General features: G+C 45.8%; 1 protein-coding gene across 1 annotated transcript; it reads left to right on the forward strand.

Moving 5' to 3' along the window:
• Nucleotides 1–993: 993 nt before the first annotated feature.
• Nucleotides 994–10,046, forward strand: casp10 (caspase 10, apoptosis-related cysteine peptidase). The gene is made up of 8 exons (XM_084478411.1): nt 994–1,128; nt 2,168–2,441; nt 2,538–2,643; nt 2,874–3,009; nt 3,124–3,188; nt 3,979–4,102; nt 8,281–8,905; nt 9,266–10,046. The coding sequence occupies exons 1-8, from the start codon at nt 1,119–1,121 to the stop codon at nt 9,417–9,419; spliced, it is 1,494 nt and encodes a 497-aa protein (XP_084334537.1). The 5' UTR covers nt 994–1,118; the 3' UTR covers nt 9,420–10,046.
• The last annotated feature ends 6,661 nt before the right edge of the window (nt 10,047–16,707 follow it).

Here is a 16,707-nt window from a genome sequence, read left to right on the forward strand (position 1 = left end):
TTATTTATTCAGTAGGCCTATTTCTCTCCAAAAAAAACCATTTAATATATGAGAAATTTGAAATTTCCCCTTAAAAAAATACACAAAATGTTCAAATAGAAAATAATGTAGGCTACAAAAATCCAGCATTCTGCAATTTCTATAAAACATTTAGGGAAAAAAATATATCCTTCACGATCGGTGAATTAAATGGGAAAATAATTAAGTCGTGTTGCATTTTTGTTGCGAGCCACAGGGTCAGTTGAGTTTGACGAGAAATAAAAATGGATCAATGGATTCAACCATTGGTCGACCTGGTTCCTGCTACCATGTAATGCTTCTTCATGTATAAGAAATAGAACGAGTAGATGGTTGCTCGGAGAGTTACGCTTCTTAATGTGTCTCTTCGTCATGTACAGGATCAACTTTCCTCTTGACCTACTCGCTCTATGGGCTGTCACACTAGACCCATAGCGCCATCTGTTGGTGGATGATGTATATAGCCGCACTTTCCGCATCAGCAGTTCGGAGGTTTGACAGCAATAGTGGGCAAAGCAAGGGAAGTTAATATAGCTTATTGTAGGCTATAGCATAGTCGCAATATATGTAAGCAGACCCTTTGAGTAATGGCGGGGACCTGTTTTGAACAAACGTGTGTGTGTGTGTGTGTGTGTGTGTGTGTGTGTGTGTGTGTGTGTGTGTGTGTGTGTGTGTGCGTGTGTGTGTGAGTCATATTTTAATTGCCGTTTCGGGTAAACAAATCGCAGTCAAACTTCTCCAGATTGAAGAGATCATCTCACGCGCGTGGCTCAGCGTCAGAGTTCATGTAGGTGCGGTTCTCTCTGAAAGTAATAAAGGATTGACTCTATAATGACTTAAAATAGATTTAACAACCTCCTTATTGCAGCATTTTACCATAAGGAAAACGCCTCCATAAGGTACGACACGCCTACCAGATAAAATATGGTTTCGGTTTTGAATAAACTTTCAGGTAAATAGCAGAAGCTGGCAGCACACAGACCGGACGTGTGTCTTCATTTAGATCACTTTAGAAAACATGTTTCTGTTGGACGCTGTGGAGGAGGATAATAGGGGAGCCTGAAACTAAAGCGGACGGAACCTTTCGCCTTTCAAACACAATGTCACCAGGTAATAATAATTCAATGAATAGGCTAATTAATTGCATTTATTTAGCGCTTTTATTGTTAGTGTGTGTGTGTGTGTGTGTGTGTGTGTGTGTGTGTGTGTGTGTGTGTGTGTGTGTGTGTGTGTGTGTGTGTGTGTGTGTGTGTGTGTGTGTGTGTGTGTGTGTGTGCGCGCGCAGAGGTGGAAAGTAACTACCGGTATTTAGCCTACATGTAGCCTACTAAGTAAATGTATTGTACTTATTGTACTTTTACTTAGGCCTATGTCGAGAACGACAAGATGCATGCTGCATTGGCTTGAGAATTTCTGAGTTCACCTAGCAACAAGTCTACCTTTCAGCCGTCAGTGCATTCAGAGGGTGTAGTCGGTAGGCTGAATGGATAATTCCAACTGATTTGACTGATTTGACTGATGACTAGCTTATGTCAAGCTTCAAAATTAAACTTCAGTTATGGACCTTGTAGGCTGTTGAACAAATGATTCAGAGATAAAGGGGGTGTTAATATCACAGATGTCAAGCATATAGTGGCATGACACTCCTCCAAATCAAAGTAGGCTATAGACTAAAATAGAATGCCTCAATGTATGTTTTGTTGGGTTTGAAAGAAGCTAATTAAGTCACGATAACCAATATATTCAGTTTCACAAGTTTTCAAGAATTATCTTATGACAGGATGTAAAATTGCTCATTGATCATTGTTCAAAGTTAACCCTGATTAGAGATTTGGATCCCCCCTTGCAGTTGAAAACGTATGATTGGTGAGGCAATAAATATGACCAGTAAAAAACTAACTAGTAACTAGTACTCTGAGTAGGTTTTGCACTTCCTGGAAATGGAGTGACGCCGGTTTTCATAGCAGAGTGGCTACTAAGAAGTTACTCAATGCCTATAGACCTGTCTTAGGTGTGCATGCAACAAGGAAGATTCAAGTTGAATGCCTGGCACTCTCTCACACAGCCAACGCCCATAGACATGCCTAGGCCTATATCTCCTAACTGCAACAATAACAAAACAGTCTATAATATCTGACTTTTGGAACAGAGATGGAGTTCCAGGAAAAGCTACTAAAGGTGGATCAGGCCCTGGGCAGAGATTACACAAAAGCTTTAGCCTTTCTCTGCAAGGATATCCTTAAATGTGATATGAGCTCAGTGGAGTCCCCCATCGACCTCTTCAAACGTCTGGAGGAAAAAGACGTCCTCTCGCCATACCTACTCGCCGATCTACTCCGTGTCATCGAACACTTTCAGTTACTGCGTGAGCTTGATCTCAATAGTACGATGTCTACAACAGTAAGCCTTATCACCCCTTACAGGTAAAGAAATCCCCCATTCCCAAACATTCATTAACATTATTAATCTAGACAAGCTGTGGATTTTTCGAAATTTAAATGTCTACTTTCATCATTTAGGAAGCTGCTTTATCAACTTTCGGAAGGCATTGGCAAAAATGAATTGAAAAAAATGAAATATCTTTTGACCAGAGACCTCCAACGTTCAGCACTGGAGGAGAATGTTGTAAGTACCTTCTCAATACTCACTAATTCTGAATATAGTTTTCATTTTCATGAGATCATGTTTTCAAACTCTTCATCTCAAATGTTATTCTATAGACGTTTTAAAGACCTAAGGCAAGGGAAGTTAATTTAGGTAGCACACTTCCAACAGGTCCTTCAGAGTGCTTTACAGATTAATAGTCTTTTATAATGCTATACTATGTAATTTCCAATGCTCTTATTATCCCTTAGTCTACACTTGAAGTCTTCTTAGAAATGGAGCGCAAGGACCTCCTGAGCAGCTCTAAACTCCTCCGGCTGGAGCAGATACTGAAACATGTCCGTCCAGTGTTGGGCAAAGACATCCAACAGTTTAAGGACTCACAAGGTAAACATTTGAACGTTTTTAATAATATCATGGTCTTCACGCATTTGACATAATTAACATTATAATATACCAAATAAATAAAATATAAACCTATACTGTTTTTTGGAAAAATAGCCAAAGAGACGGGACATGTCAACTACCGAACAAGGCATTCATCGGAGGCCTCTCGCCGTGGAAAGGTACAACAGCAGCTGATTATACCAATGTATAAATATACCATGTCCTTATTTGCGTGATTATCACATGATCTTTGATTGAGTTTTGGGGGAGCATCCGTTCATCTTTTGATTCACTGCCCGAAAGTCCACTCTCAGGAGTGATACCAGCTCATCAGAACTCTGGTTCTGATTGATCAAAGAAAGCTCTAGCCGTGACCTCTAGGTGCAAGCTCCTGCTTTGACAGACAAACTCCGTCAGCAAATCAGCATAACAAAAATTGTGACTTCATCAAGATGCGCTATTCCGTGGATACACAGGATAAAAAAGAACCGCAGAAACATATTTGTTTCGCAAAGAAATTCAGCTGGTGCATAATCGTGTTCTGGTGTAATACTTGATATTGAGTCTATTTCTGCGATAACTGCGATAAATTAAAGTTAACACTTGTTGTTTCGAGAGACGACATTACTGTTTCCAGCAGCGGCCTGAAGTTTACGTCATCAACTATGACTCCTCCTTGATTGGCCCTGATAACATTGTAATTCCTTGAAATCGATATGGGCGGCTAGAGGTCCAGACCAATCCATGTAGTGATACGGAATGTGAGGTAACCGGTCTCCAGGCTAGCTAGTCATGGGTCAAATGCAGAGATCTCATTTAATTGTGTAGTACTTGTGCATAAAAACCAAAAGCCTGTGGAGTCTGGTCCACAACTTCCTCAAGTACGTTGAATGGTTACACAACATTACAGTCCAATTTTGACCTCTGGTGTTATATGGAGCCTCATTTCCCACAGCTTTGTGTTTCCAGGATCAGACGGATTCATATCCCATGGAGGCTCAACAGAGAGGCTTCTGCTTGATCGTCGACAACTTTGACTTCAGCTGTTCTAGTAGAAAACTGGAGAATCGGGAGGGGACAGACATTGATAAAGGTAGGCCCATACTATACCAATACCATAATTATATATTCTCAGTGTAACTGCACCGGTCCAATGGAATAATGGCCACGCTTCATACTGATATCTTTATTAGGTTGTACATCGCTTGACACCGTGAAAACTACAAAAAAGGATGATAAACAATACTTAAATCTCAAGCTTAACACAGAAATGAACTTAATATTACAACTGTGAATAAACCCATTACCGTGTGCGCCTCTTGGACCGTGAACAGAATTATTTACGTCCCTTACGTATAACCCGCGATTTACACTTCCTGTCAAAGGTCAGGTCCCGTGACCAACTACGTCACTACGTCATTTTTAAACATTTACCTTCATGAATTACAAAGGAAATATATATATATAGCATCTAATTTATAATAATTTTCATAGGGAACTTAGAACAGTTGAATAACCAAAACAACAAGTCTCTGGGACAGTTACACTCAGTCTTAGTCCAGATTCTGCTCCTTTATACAGTATATCACAAAAGTGAGTACACCCCTCACATTTTTTTTTTTTTTTTATATATACTTTATTTATAGATTTTTGAAAATATGCATACAAACATCAAAAACATACCCCCCCCCCCCCCCCCCCCCCACATCTCCCACCCCATGGACTCTCTAGCAAAAAAATAAAATAATAATAACAATAACAACGACAACCAGACATTATTATGACAGTAATAATGTGTAATAATGTGAAAGTAATGATTAAACCCTCGTTGGGAACTCCAAAAATAGCAGTAATTGGATTGGGTTCAATTGATTTGCCGCAAATATATGAAAAGGCTTCAAAGATGTGACCCCAAAATGTAGTCAAAGATGGACATCCCAAAACATATGCCCAGCTGTAGCTGAGTTCAGATGGCACCTGATGCAAGTAGAGTCAACATTGGGATAGAATTTAGATCTATAGATAGAATTTAGTCTTTCTCTTGTGTAATGTAAACGATGCAAAACTTGGAACTGGATGAGGCAATGCCTAAGACTAAGAGAGGTGGTGTGAATACAGTGTAAAGAATGCTCCCAAACCTCTCCAGTGAACTCCAGATCTTGTTCCCAAGCCAATTTGGTCTTTTCTAGGGAAGGTCAACTATTTCTTTGGATAGTCTTATATATTCTAGAAACATTTCCTCTGGTATCTGGGTTCCAGTCTAATATGATGTCCAACATGTTCTTTTCCGGCAGGGCAGGAAATGAGAAATGTTTTTTGGCAAAGCTGCATGCCTGGAGATATCTAAAGAAGTGTGTTTTTGGCAGATTATGGTCCTTTTGAAGAATTTCAAATGAAACAAAAGTGCCATCTTTGAAAAGGTCACTAAAAAAAATGAAGCCATTATTGTGCCACACGTGGAATGCCGCATCCACCCCTCACATTTTTGTAAATCTTTTATTAAATCTATTCATGGGACAACACTGGATAAATTACACTTTGATACAATGTAAAGTAGTCAGTGTATAGCTTGTATAACAGTGAAAATGTTATGTGTTATGTGTTTCTCGATGGTGCTGCTCAGCTGGCGACACGCAGCTCGCTCCAAACAATTTGGTGTGTTTATTGTTTGTGCTTGTTTGTCACCGAACTAAGTGATAACATTGTTTTCTGAATATGCGGGTGTTCAATCCTGGATTAAGAGTGGTGTATATCACTCGTTTTATTGGACTTTTTATCAGACTTTGTCTGCTTGTGCATTTGCCTACTGGGAGTGTCAGAATGGAGGAACGGCGCTGTGACATCAGTGACAGCCAACCTGTGCTCACATACGCTCGTAACACACTCCTGGATCTCAACAAAGTTGGACTTGCGGAAAGAGCCACACCCGGGCTGCTGGCTAGTATCCCGGGGAAACTGATTCGGTCTGCTGGCTGCCAGAGAAGGGGAGCTGAGGCACCGGAGGAGGAAGCGAGGGAGACAGGTTGTCAACAGGTTGTTAAATGTAGAACCAGGAAGGAAAACATACTTGACAAATGCTACATTAATCTTACCAATGCATACCAATCCAGGAGCAAACCACCAATTTCAAACTCTGACCACAATGTAGTATATCTCATACCAACCTACACATCAAAACTGAAAAGCCGTAAACCAGAGAACAAGGTGGTCCGACAGTGGACTCATGACAGCAGTCAGGAACTGGGAGCTTGCTTTGATTGCACAGACTGGGATATGCTGAGGGGGGACACATTGGATGACCACAACATACTACATTAACTTTTGTGTACAGTCCCAATCATTCCCACAAAGTTTTACCCAACCCAAAGTTTACCCCAACAATAAATCCTATATAACCAAAGACATTAAACAAATAATGAATTTGAGAAAATTGGCTTTCAAAAATAAAGACACAAGGGAGCTACAAAAAAGAGACAAGGAACTGAGAGTAACACTGAGGAAAGCAAAGGAGGCACACAACAAACACCTGAAGGAAGCATTTAAGGCTGGCAATCCATGTAAAACATGGGACATACCTGTCAAAAACATGACAGGTATGCCAGGTAAACTCAGGAAGCCTTATGTGATTAATGATGAGTTGGCCTCTGCTACTGAATTAAACACCTTCTTTAGCAGGTTTGAAACCACTGGGAGTAAGGAGAGATGCAGGGAGGTGCTGGAGTCAGTCACAGTGGGCTCTGAGGATAGAGTGATAATCACAGTGGGTCAGGTGGCTAACATCTTTAGTCAGCTTAATTCACGGAAGGCTGTCGGCCCAGACAACATCAGTGCCTCTATCCTGAAAGCCTACAGTAAGGAGCTAGCCCCGGTGTGGCAACCCAATGGCCGCCACACACACTTGACACCATCTGAACCAAATAAGTTGACCTTGGTCTCATCATCAGACCACAGGACATGGTTCCAGTAATAAATGTCCTTAGTCTGCTTGTCTTTAGCAAACTGTTTGTGGGCTTTCTTGTGCATCATTTTTAGAAGAGGCTTCTTTCTGGGACGACAGCCATGCAGACCAATTTGATGCAGTGTGCGGCATATGGTCTGAGCACTCACAGGCTGACCCCCCATCCCTTTAACCTCTGCAGCAATGCTGGCAACACTCCTACATCTATTTTCCAAAGACAACCTTGGGATATGACGCTCAGCAAGATCAGAGGCAGAGCATGATCCCCTCTCTTTGGAAACTGGGCCACAGGGCAGTATTCCAGCATGATAACGACCCCAAACACACTTCCAAGACGACCACTCCCTTGCTAAAGAAGCTGAGGGTAAAGCTGATGGACTGGCTGAGCATGTCTCCAGACCTAAACCCTATTGAGCATCCTTAAACGGAAAGTGGAGGAGCGCAAGGTTTCTAACGTCCATCAGCATCATGATGTCGTCAAGGACGAGTGGAATAGGATTCCAGTGGCAACCTGTGAAGCTCTGGTGAACTCCATTCCAAAGAGGGTTAAGGTAGTGCTGGAAAAGAATGGTGGCCACACAAAATATTGACACTTTGGGCCCATTTGGACATTTTCACTTAGGGGTATACTCACTTTTGGTGCCAGCGGTTTAGACATTAATGGCTGTGTATTGAGTTATTTTGAGGGGACAGTACATCTACACTCTTATAAAAGCTGTACACTGACTACTTTATATTGTATCAAAGTGTCATTTCTCCAGTGTTGTCTCATGAATAGATTTAATAAAATATTTACAAAAATGTGAGGGGTGTACTCACTTTTGTGAGATACTGTACATATTGTGGCGAGCAGCACGGGAATGACGAGAACGGGAGTCCAGGTTCAGCAGTTTGAAACTCTCATGCCCCCCCTACCGACCCCGACCCCTTTATTTACACACACACACACAGCACACACACAAAACCAACTCCACCGTCACTGGAGTAACTAGATCTTGCATAGTGTCAATGCTGCAAAGAACCCAGGAGGGGGTCAAAGGTCCATATAGCAATATTTTGAACCCTCCCAGGATCCTTTGCGGCACACGGAACACAGCGACCACGACCACTGTTGCCACAATACAGTATTACAGTATTATACAGTACATACACACACTACCATTTCATGTTATACATTCTTTTTACAAAATATATCGATTGCCATTTTTGCAAAGATACGGCCCTGGTACATAATTGTGAGTGTGTGTGTGTGTGTGTGTGTGTGTGTGTGTGTGTGTGTGTGCATGCACATGTGCATTCCACTGGTCCTGCAGAGAGGCTGAGGCTTGTGTTCACCTGGCTGGGCTTCAAAGTGGAGGTGCTGCAGGACGCCACCAGAGACCAGATGCTCTCCTCCATGCGGGAGCTGGCCAGCAGGGACCACAGTGGGATGGACTGCGTCGCCTTCATCGTCCTGAGCCACGGCCTGAAGGGCGGTGTGTACGGGGTGGACGGGGGGGTGGTCCGGCTGGAGGAGCTCACCGACTTTCTGAATGGGGTGCGGTGCGCCACCCTGAGAGGGAAGCCCAAGCTGTTCTTCATCCAGGCCTGCCAGGGCAACCAGAAGGAGCAGGCGGTCCCCATCCAGGCCACCAGACCCGTCGACCCTGTGTTCCGCGACCAAACTGACCACACACAGACCGACGGAACCAGTGGCCCTGGGGTCCACACCCGGACTGACGGACCCAGCGGCCCTGGGGTCCACACCCAGACAGACGGACCCAACAGCCAGGGGGACCTCTGCAGCGATGCCGTGGTCGCGAGTGAGTTGCTACCCAGCATGGCAGATTTCCTGACCGCCATAGCTACCACTCCCTCCTATGTCTCTGTGAGAATCGAGGGGAAAGGCTCCTGGTTCATCCAGTCCTTGTGCCAGAACCTCGTGCAGTCGGTTCCATGGTAAGTGAAACCTGCCCAAGACGTTGTTGTCTGACATTGTATCTAGCTTCAAATTCCGAAATAACTTTAAAGCTAATGAATTAATAAATGTAATTTACCATAGGCTTTGCATGCTTGCACGCTTATTAATTATCTTCTATCTATTATTTTTATTTGTATATATTTATTTTATTTTTGCCATCATTTAATATTCCTATACAGTTGTTTTTTTAAATTTTATATTCGTAATACTAATACTAATATCAGAAAATATAATCCATGATTGCAAGTAAAGCTCTTTCTGACTGAAGGAATCATACTTCATAATGATTAACTGTTCACTTATAACTGACTGGGACTTGTGTGTCCTTTGCTTTCCAGTGGCCAAGACTTAGTCAGTATCCTGACGAAGGTGAACAAAGATGTGAGCCAGAAGTTCGAACGCATCGGCGGATGTCGACAGATGCCCCAACTAGCCTCCTCTCTGCGGACGTGTGTGGTCTTCCCCGTCCCTGAAGACCCTTTCATCACTTAAATCACTTTTGATAATTTTGAATTATTAATTTTGAATTGATAACGCCTGTGGGCCAAGATAGCTTGCCAGGCGGTCCGTAACGCTCACAGACCCCTCACCCCACAGACCACTGCAGCTAACAGAGCAGAAGGCAGGACAAGCTGGCCATCAACTGTATAATAAAATTAAAAATAACAGCAGCAGTCATTTTTTTTATTATAGACATTGCATTTTTCGTGTACAATTGAGAAGTAATCAGCTGAAATTCAGCTTCTGGGTGATAAAACCCGCAAGAACGCATCATCTCAAACTCAACAGCGACTGTCAACATGCAACCACTTGCTCGTGTCTGCAAGAACATTCTTTACATTCTTGGTAATGTTTTGCCTGTATGTACGTTTGTATGTGAATTATGGCACCCATTGCCCTCCTGACCATCCCTGGAAGCGTTCCTTCTCATATTCCTTCCTTGCTAAATTAAGGGAGTTTTTTCTTGCCCTCTGGGGGCTAAGGTCAGGGGGGTGTCATAAATATAAGGCCTGTTAAGCCTTTGAGACTGTACCTGTGATTAAGGGCTATACAAATACAATTTAATTTAATTGGTATAAAGGGCTACAGTTTGGTTCTCAAAGTGAAAATACCATTCATATTCTGCATAATGTTTTTTGATTAATAGCCATTATGCTGTAACCATCCAAGGTAAACTTTCTACGAGCCAATAGATTGTGAAAAGATGGTACATGCTTCTGTAGAAGCCACAAGTTAAAGAAAAGTTTGAAGAAAAATGTTTTATTCGCAATGTCATTGAATAGCACTACACTACCCACAATCCTAAAGTGTAACACGACGTCTTTGATTTTTGGAGCTCGCTGTTACCATTGAAACGTTTACCGCTGGCGCCAAAGTCAAGCCATTGATTACTGCTACCACTGAACTCTATCGTTTACCACAGAGCCGCCATGATTTCCCTTTCTGACATGATGCAGTTTTTAAAGAGATGTGGACAAGATTGTCCAAAAGGGATGAAAATCGCTACACACAAGTCAGGCCATGTACTGGAGTGTATTGTTTGTGAGGTGCAGCTTGTGGGTTCAGTATGAAAGAGAAGACATACAGGGTTGTCATGGGTTTTTCAGACATGAGTTGTACTAATCATGTCATTATCACCCTCTCCTGGAACCGTCACCTTATCGTGGTGGAGAGGTTTGTGTGTCCCTGCGAACCTGAGGGCTGTGTTGTGGAGTCTTGCTCCTGGTAGGGTCTCCCATGGCAGAGTGGTCTCAGGTGAGGGGCCAGACTAAGAATGGTTCACAAAGACCCCATGAACAAACAGAATAGAGACCCTGCCCGGAGGAAGCCTGGGGCCCCCGTCTGGAGCCAGGCCCAGACAGAGGGCTCGTCGGCCAGCGCCTGGTGGCCGGGTTTGCCACGGAGCCCGGCCGGGCACAGCCCGAAGAAGCAACGTGGCACCCCCCCACCCCTCTTCGTCCTGTGGGCCCACCACCTGCAGGAGGACCCGCTGGGGTTGGGTGCGCTGCCACATGGGTGGTAATGAAAGTCAGGGGTCCCGACAGACCAGATCCGAGCGGCAGCAGCTGGCTCTGGGGACGTGGAACGTCACCTCACTGTGGGGAAAGTAACTGGAGCTTGTGAGGAAGGTGGAGCGCTACCAATTAGATCTGGTGGGGCTTACCTCTACGCACAGTTTCAGTTCTGGTACCGTACTCCTGGATAGGGGTTGGACTCTATTCTTCTCCGGAGTTGCCAGGGGCGTGAGGCACCGGGCGGGTGTGGGGATTGTTGTGTGCCCGTGGGCCACACATTGACGCACCTAGCCCTAAGCTTCCCGATGCCCAATCAAGGGTAGGACATCCACTTTTATTGTTGCAACTGCTGATCTGCTGTTTATAAAATGTTGTAACTGCTGATCTGCTGTCTCAACACTAAGTATACCAACTACCTCGAAGAAAAACAGGAACCATCGTGCCCATCTGTTCATAGAAAAAAACTGGACTTTTAGCGGCACTACCATATATGAGCAGGACTTCCTCGTGAATAGTGCTGCCATGTGTGAAAAACATTGAACTGCTAAAATGTTGTAACTGCTGATCTGCTGTTTCAACACAAGTATACCGACTGCCTCGAAGAAAACAGGAACAATCGTGCCCATCTGCTCATGGAAAAAAAGGGACTTTCAGCGACACTACCTGTTACCAGGCTGGCCTTGCGGTGGTGGAAGGAAGGGAGGCAGTGCGACCAATGTTGGGAAAGGCAGTTACATGCATTTATTCACTGTAACAAGATGTCCGTCAGGAGGCAAAAACAAATGAATCAATAAAAAATAAAAAAAACTCCCAACTTAAAAAGAACTTCAATAATCGCAACTCAAAGAAAATAACAGTCCTCCGCTTGGGCACTAATTTAGCCCTTGGCTGGTCCAGGAGCTAGGTGTTGCCACCAGCTCACCTCAAACCCTTCTACCGCCCTACGTGATTTGGACCTGAATATAACATACCCCGCCTGACCAATACCACCTTTAATTCAATTAAACCTACCAGTACCCATTTCGATTTACCTAACCCTACACCTAGTTACACACATTACTCCAAACATGTTTGTCTAACGACCATCCTCATACACCACTTTTCTGACCTCTTAAATATTCCCCCCAATACACCCCTCTCCTCCCACACACTTGATCTCGCCCATATGACATCACACCCACAACGCACAAATGTTCTTCCGGACTTTACGTCGGGTCCTCCCGCAGCCACCGGCACCCGGAAGCCCGCACAACCACAACGTAAGTGTTTTAACCCCCTGTCTTTGTTCTTGAGAAGTTCGTACCATGTCCCCTGAGCGGCTTCCTCATAATGTATTTTGTGTTTGTGTGTTGCAGGTGGCATCATGAAAGTGATGGAGTGTTATGTTTGTGTGTGCCACAAACAGAACTGAGGCGTCAGTTCTGTTTGTATCCACTGCCTGTGGTAATGGGCAGCCGCACCGTTATATTTCCCCCCCTCCCGTACAGACGATGCCTGTCGTCCCAGGGAAGGTACCGGCCCTTCCAAGCAGGGCTCCATGCTCGCTCCTTCATCCCCCTCTTCCAGGATGTGGGAAAGGAAATCCACCACTCAGTTCGTAGCCCCAGGCCGGTAGGTCACAGTGAATCTGTATGGCTGGAGAGACAGGTACCAAATGGTGACCCGGGAGTTAGTGTCACGCATCCTCTCCAGCCACTGAAGTGCTCTGTAGTCGGTCTCCAGATGAAACGGTCTCCCCAGGAGGTAATACCTCAGGGAGTTCAGGGCCCACTTAATCGCCAGGCACTCCAGCTCCACAGCCGAGTACCACCTCTCCCTCGGGAACAGCTTTCGGCTGATGTATGCAACCGGCCTCCGGCACCCGTCCACCTCCTGAAGCAGGACTGCACCGAGCCCCACCCCCGAAGCGTCTGGACAATGAACGGCCTGTCAAATTCTGGGCTCAGCAGGACAGATTTGCCGCAGACTGCGCCCTTCAGGTCCTGGAAGGCTGATTCGCACTGCTCTGTCCAGACCACTCAGTTTGGTGCCGCCGCTCTGGTGAGATCAGAAAGGGGAGAAGCCCTCTCGGAAAAGTTAGGAATAAACCTCCGATACCATCCCGCTAAGGCCAAAAAGGATTTCACCTTCTTTTTCGTGGTCGGAGGTGTGCAGCTGCGCACTTTCTCCACCTGTGGTCGGATCACACCATCGTCCGATCACGTAGCCCAGGTAGCTGACTTCTTTCTGGCCCAGGGCACACTTCTTCAGATTTATGGTCAGCCCTACTTCCTGGATACGTCCAAAGACCTGCTCAAGGTGGTGCAGATGATCCTGCCAGGTGTTGCTGTAAATCACCACATCATCAAGGTACGCTGCAGCAAACTCATGGACTCCGGCCAGTTCTTCCGGACTTTACGTCGGGTCCTCCCGCAGCCACCGGCACCCGGAAGCCCGCACAACCACAACGTAAGTGTTTTAACCCCTTGTCTTTGTTCTTGAGAAGTTCGTACCATGTCCCCTGAGCGGCTTCCTCATAATGTATTTTGTGTTTGTGTGTTGCAGGTGGCATCATGAAAGTGATGTAGTGTTATGTTTGTGTGTGCCACAAACAGAACTGAGGCGTCAGTTCTGTTTGTATCCACTGCCTGTGGTAATGGGCAGCCGCACCGTTATATTTTCCCCCCTCCCGTACAGACGATGCCTGTCGTCCCAGGGAAGGTACCAGCCCAAACGGCATTACCCTGAAAATGGGTTAGAGGCCAAAAGGGGTCCAGAAAGCCGTGATCTCCTTTGCTCGCTCCCTCAGTGGCACTTGCCAATAGCCCCGAGAAAGATAGATCGTAGAAATGTACTTCGTCTTCCCTAGGCGTTCCAGCAGATCGTCAATTCAGGGCATTGGGTAGGGGCCCACCTTGCTGAGGGTATTGACTTGCCGGAAGTCTATGCATAATCTGATGGTGCCATCTCGCTTTGGCACCAGCACCACTGGGCTGCACCAGTCACTGGAGGAAGGCTCTACGACTCCCAGTGATAGCATGACATCCAGCTCTTCCCGCAAGGCGCCAACCAACCTTTCTGGCACCCGGTAGCTCTTCCGCTGAGGGGATGCGTCTGGTTGCAGGATGATGTTGTGCTTCACAGCCGTTGTACGCCCAGGTTTCTTCTGGAACAAGTTGGGGTCCAAGAGCTCCTTTACTTGATCCTCCTGGTCCTTTCTCTGGCTCTTCTATCATACCAGGTTTTCAGTTTTTTTCTGCACCAGCTCCATGTTCTGATGCACCAGCGCAGACCTCTCTTCCAGCCGGCTCCTCATCTGGATGACATACAGGGCCACATTCTGATTCTCTTCTTTGGGCCCCTCCCAGAGCTCCTTCAACAGGTCCAAAGGCCCTCTCACTTGCCGACCATAAAGAAGCTCAAAGGGTGAGAAGCCTGTGGAGGCCTGTGGCACTACCCTGTATGCAAAAAGGAGGTACGGCAGCCACTCGTCCCAATCCTTTCCGGTCTGCGACACAAAGCGGTGGAGCATGGTTTTGAGGGTACGGTTAAACCGTTCCACTAACCCGTCTGTCTGGGGATGATAAGGCGTGGTCTTGATGCCTTTAATGCCCAACAGACTGTACACCTGCCTCAGAAGTGTGGACAGAAAATTAGTGCCCTGATCAGTCAGTACCTCTCTTGGCACTCCCACCCCCACTTAATACAGGATATCATTCTTCAGAATGTACTTTTCTTCCTGAATAAAGCTAATCGTACTCTGTGTCCCTTTGACACCCCCTGTGGCTTTCTGAAATCATAGCTCCAGGGTCTTATCCTGCCTCTGCAACTCCCCAATGTTTGTGGGTATGTCCATCTCCAATGCCATGCTTGGTTGTGTCCACTCTTGCTTCTCCTGACCAGCTTCAACTGTCATTTTCTGTCTGCGTTTCTCCTGTCTTGACAAATGCTTCCGCTCCTCTCTGCTCTCCACGTCCAGCACCAATTCATCCTCCGCAAAGGGAAGCACCCTCATCTCACTAGCCCTTTGGGCCCTAGTGACTGCATTACAGTGCTTAACCTGGGGGATTAAATCACATAAAATTGGTAGATCATGCCCCAACACAACTTTATAAGGCAGCTGGGGTGCTACAGCAACATACATGAAAAAGGTCTGGCCACTCACAGTAAGAAAAATCTCAGCAGTAGGGTAACTGTTAACATCGCCATGGACACAGCATACTTTAACAGGGGGTTGAACCCTACACTCCTCCCCCGGGACTAGACTTTAATGAACCAGTGTTTGTGAACTGCTGGTATCAACAAGAGCTTTTGCAGCTTCTCCATTGACCTGATCTGAGTGACCTGTGCTGTTAGGTGTACGTTGTGTATGTGGTGTGTGTGGTCTCGGTGTATAGCACATGTTTGTGTCCTGTGTTTTCTTCTCCTGACAGTTTTGTCTGGTGTGACCCGGTTTCCCACAGTGATAACAGTTAGTGTCCTGTCTGGTACCTTCTGGCCATCTATTATAACTGGTGGGCCTACCATAAAACTTCTCATCACCCCCATCAGACTTCCTTCTGGCTGAGCTCCACCGGCTTGTGCTGGGGCCTCTGGTGCCTAGTCAAACCGACTGGAACACTTCTGCCAACCTGGCTGCCTCCTCTGCTGTCTTGGGGTCATGCTCTCGGATCCAGATGGCCATATCCGTGCTCAGCATATCCATGAACTGTTCCAGGATGATAATCTCTGTGATCTCCTTCACCGAATGCTTCTCTGGCCTGATCCACTTCAGGAGGTATTCTCTGATATACAACTCTCTTGGTGTCTCACCCGGCAAAATCTCTGGCGTGCAGAATCTCTGTCAGTAGGTCTCATATTGTATAGGCCTTATATTGTACTTTTTCATAATGGCTTCCTTAACCAGGGTGTAGTCATCTGTATCCTCCATGTCCATGGCGACGAATGCACCGCGAGCCTTCCCGGTGAGCAGAGGCACCAGCCGTATGGCCCATGTGGACTCCGGCCACCTGCAGGTCCCTGCCACTGATGGGCAAAATAACCCGATGAGCACGACACACTATAGAAACACACCATACAAGGCATATGCATTACACCGCTAACCCTTATCTGCCCCAACACATCAGCAGCCGGCCATCCTCCACATTAAGGCCCCAAGCACAGGCAGGAGGACACGAGTGAGCACATACAACCCGATGACCACGACACATTATAGAAACACACCATACAAGGCAACACATGAAGGGGGGACCAAGAAACATATGGCCAGACAGGGTTAACCCGTACATCAAAAAGACACACCACATAAAACCTATGCACCACGTAGTTAATTCTCGTTTAAACCAACACAGGAATGACTGGCCATCCTCCAGATCGAGGCCCGAATCAGGAGGCCAGTCATTAAAACTCAGAACAATGCACCACACACTCGCTGGCCCTGGAGCCAGTCTACTGATAACGTAGCACCCATAACTCCCAAGATATTCCTTGGGAACCCCTCGCACCTGGTCTGAAGGAACACTAAGCGCTCATAAATTGTATCAGCGACCAGAGACTCAAGGTCAAGATGTGCGCTCAGAGACACACACAAACACCCACCTTAAGCACACACACCTCGTTAGGAGGAGAAACATAGCATAAGACTATACCACACAGATCATCTCCCACTCTTCTGAAGCAGAACTTCCAAGGAGGCGAAGCTCCAGACGACCTCAGCGCTGATAGGGACTTAGAAATATTCGATCTCTCACGCTTTATGTACCTGTATCACTTTCACCATTTTACTC

This window comes from Micromesistius poutassou (assembly GCF_964030765.1).
Source record: "Micromesistius poutassou genome assembly, chromosome: 14".
Classification (NCBI taxonomy): domain Eukaryota; kingdom Metazoa; phylum Chordata; class Actinopteri; order Gadiformes; family Gadidae; genus Micromesistius; species Micromesistius poutassou.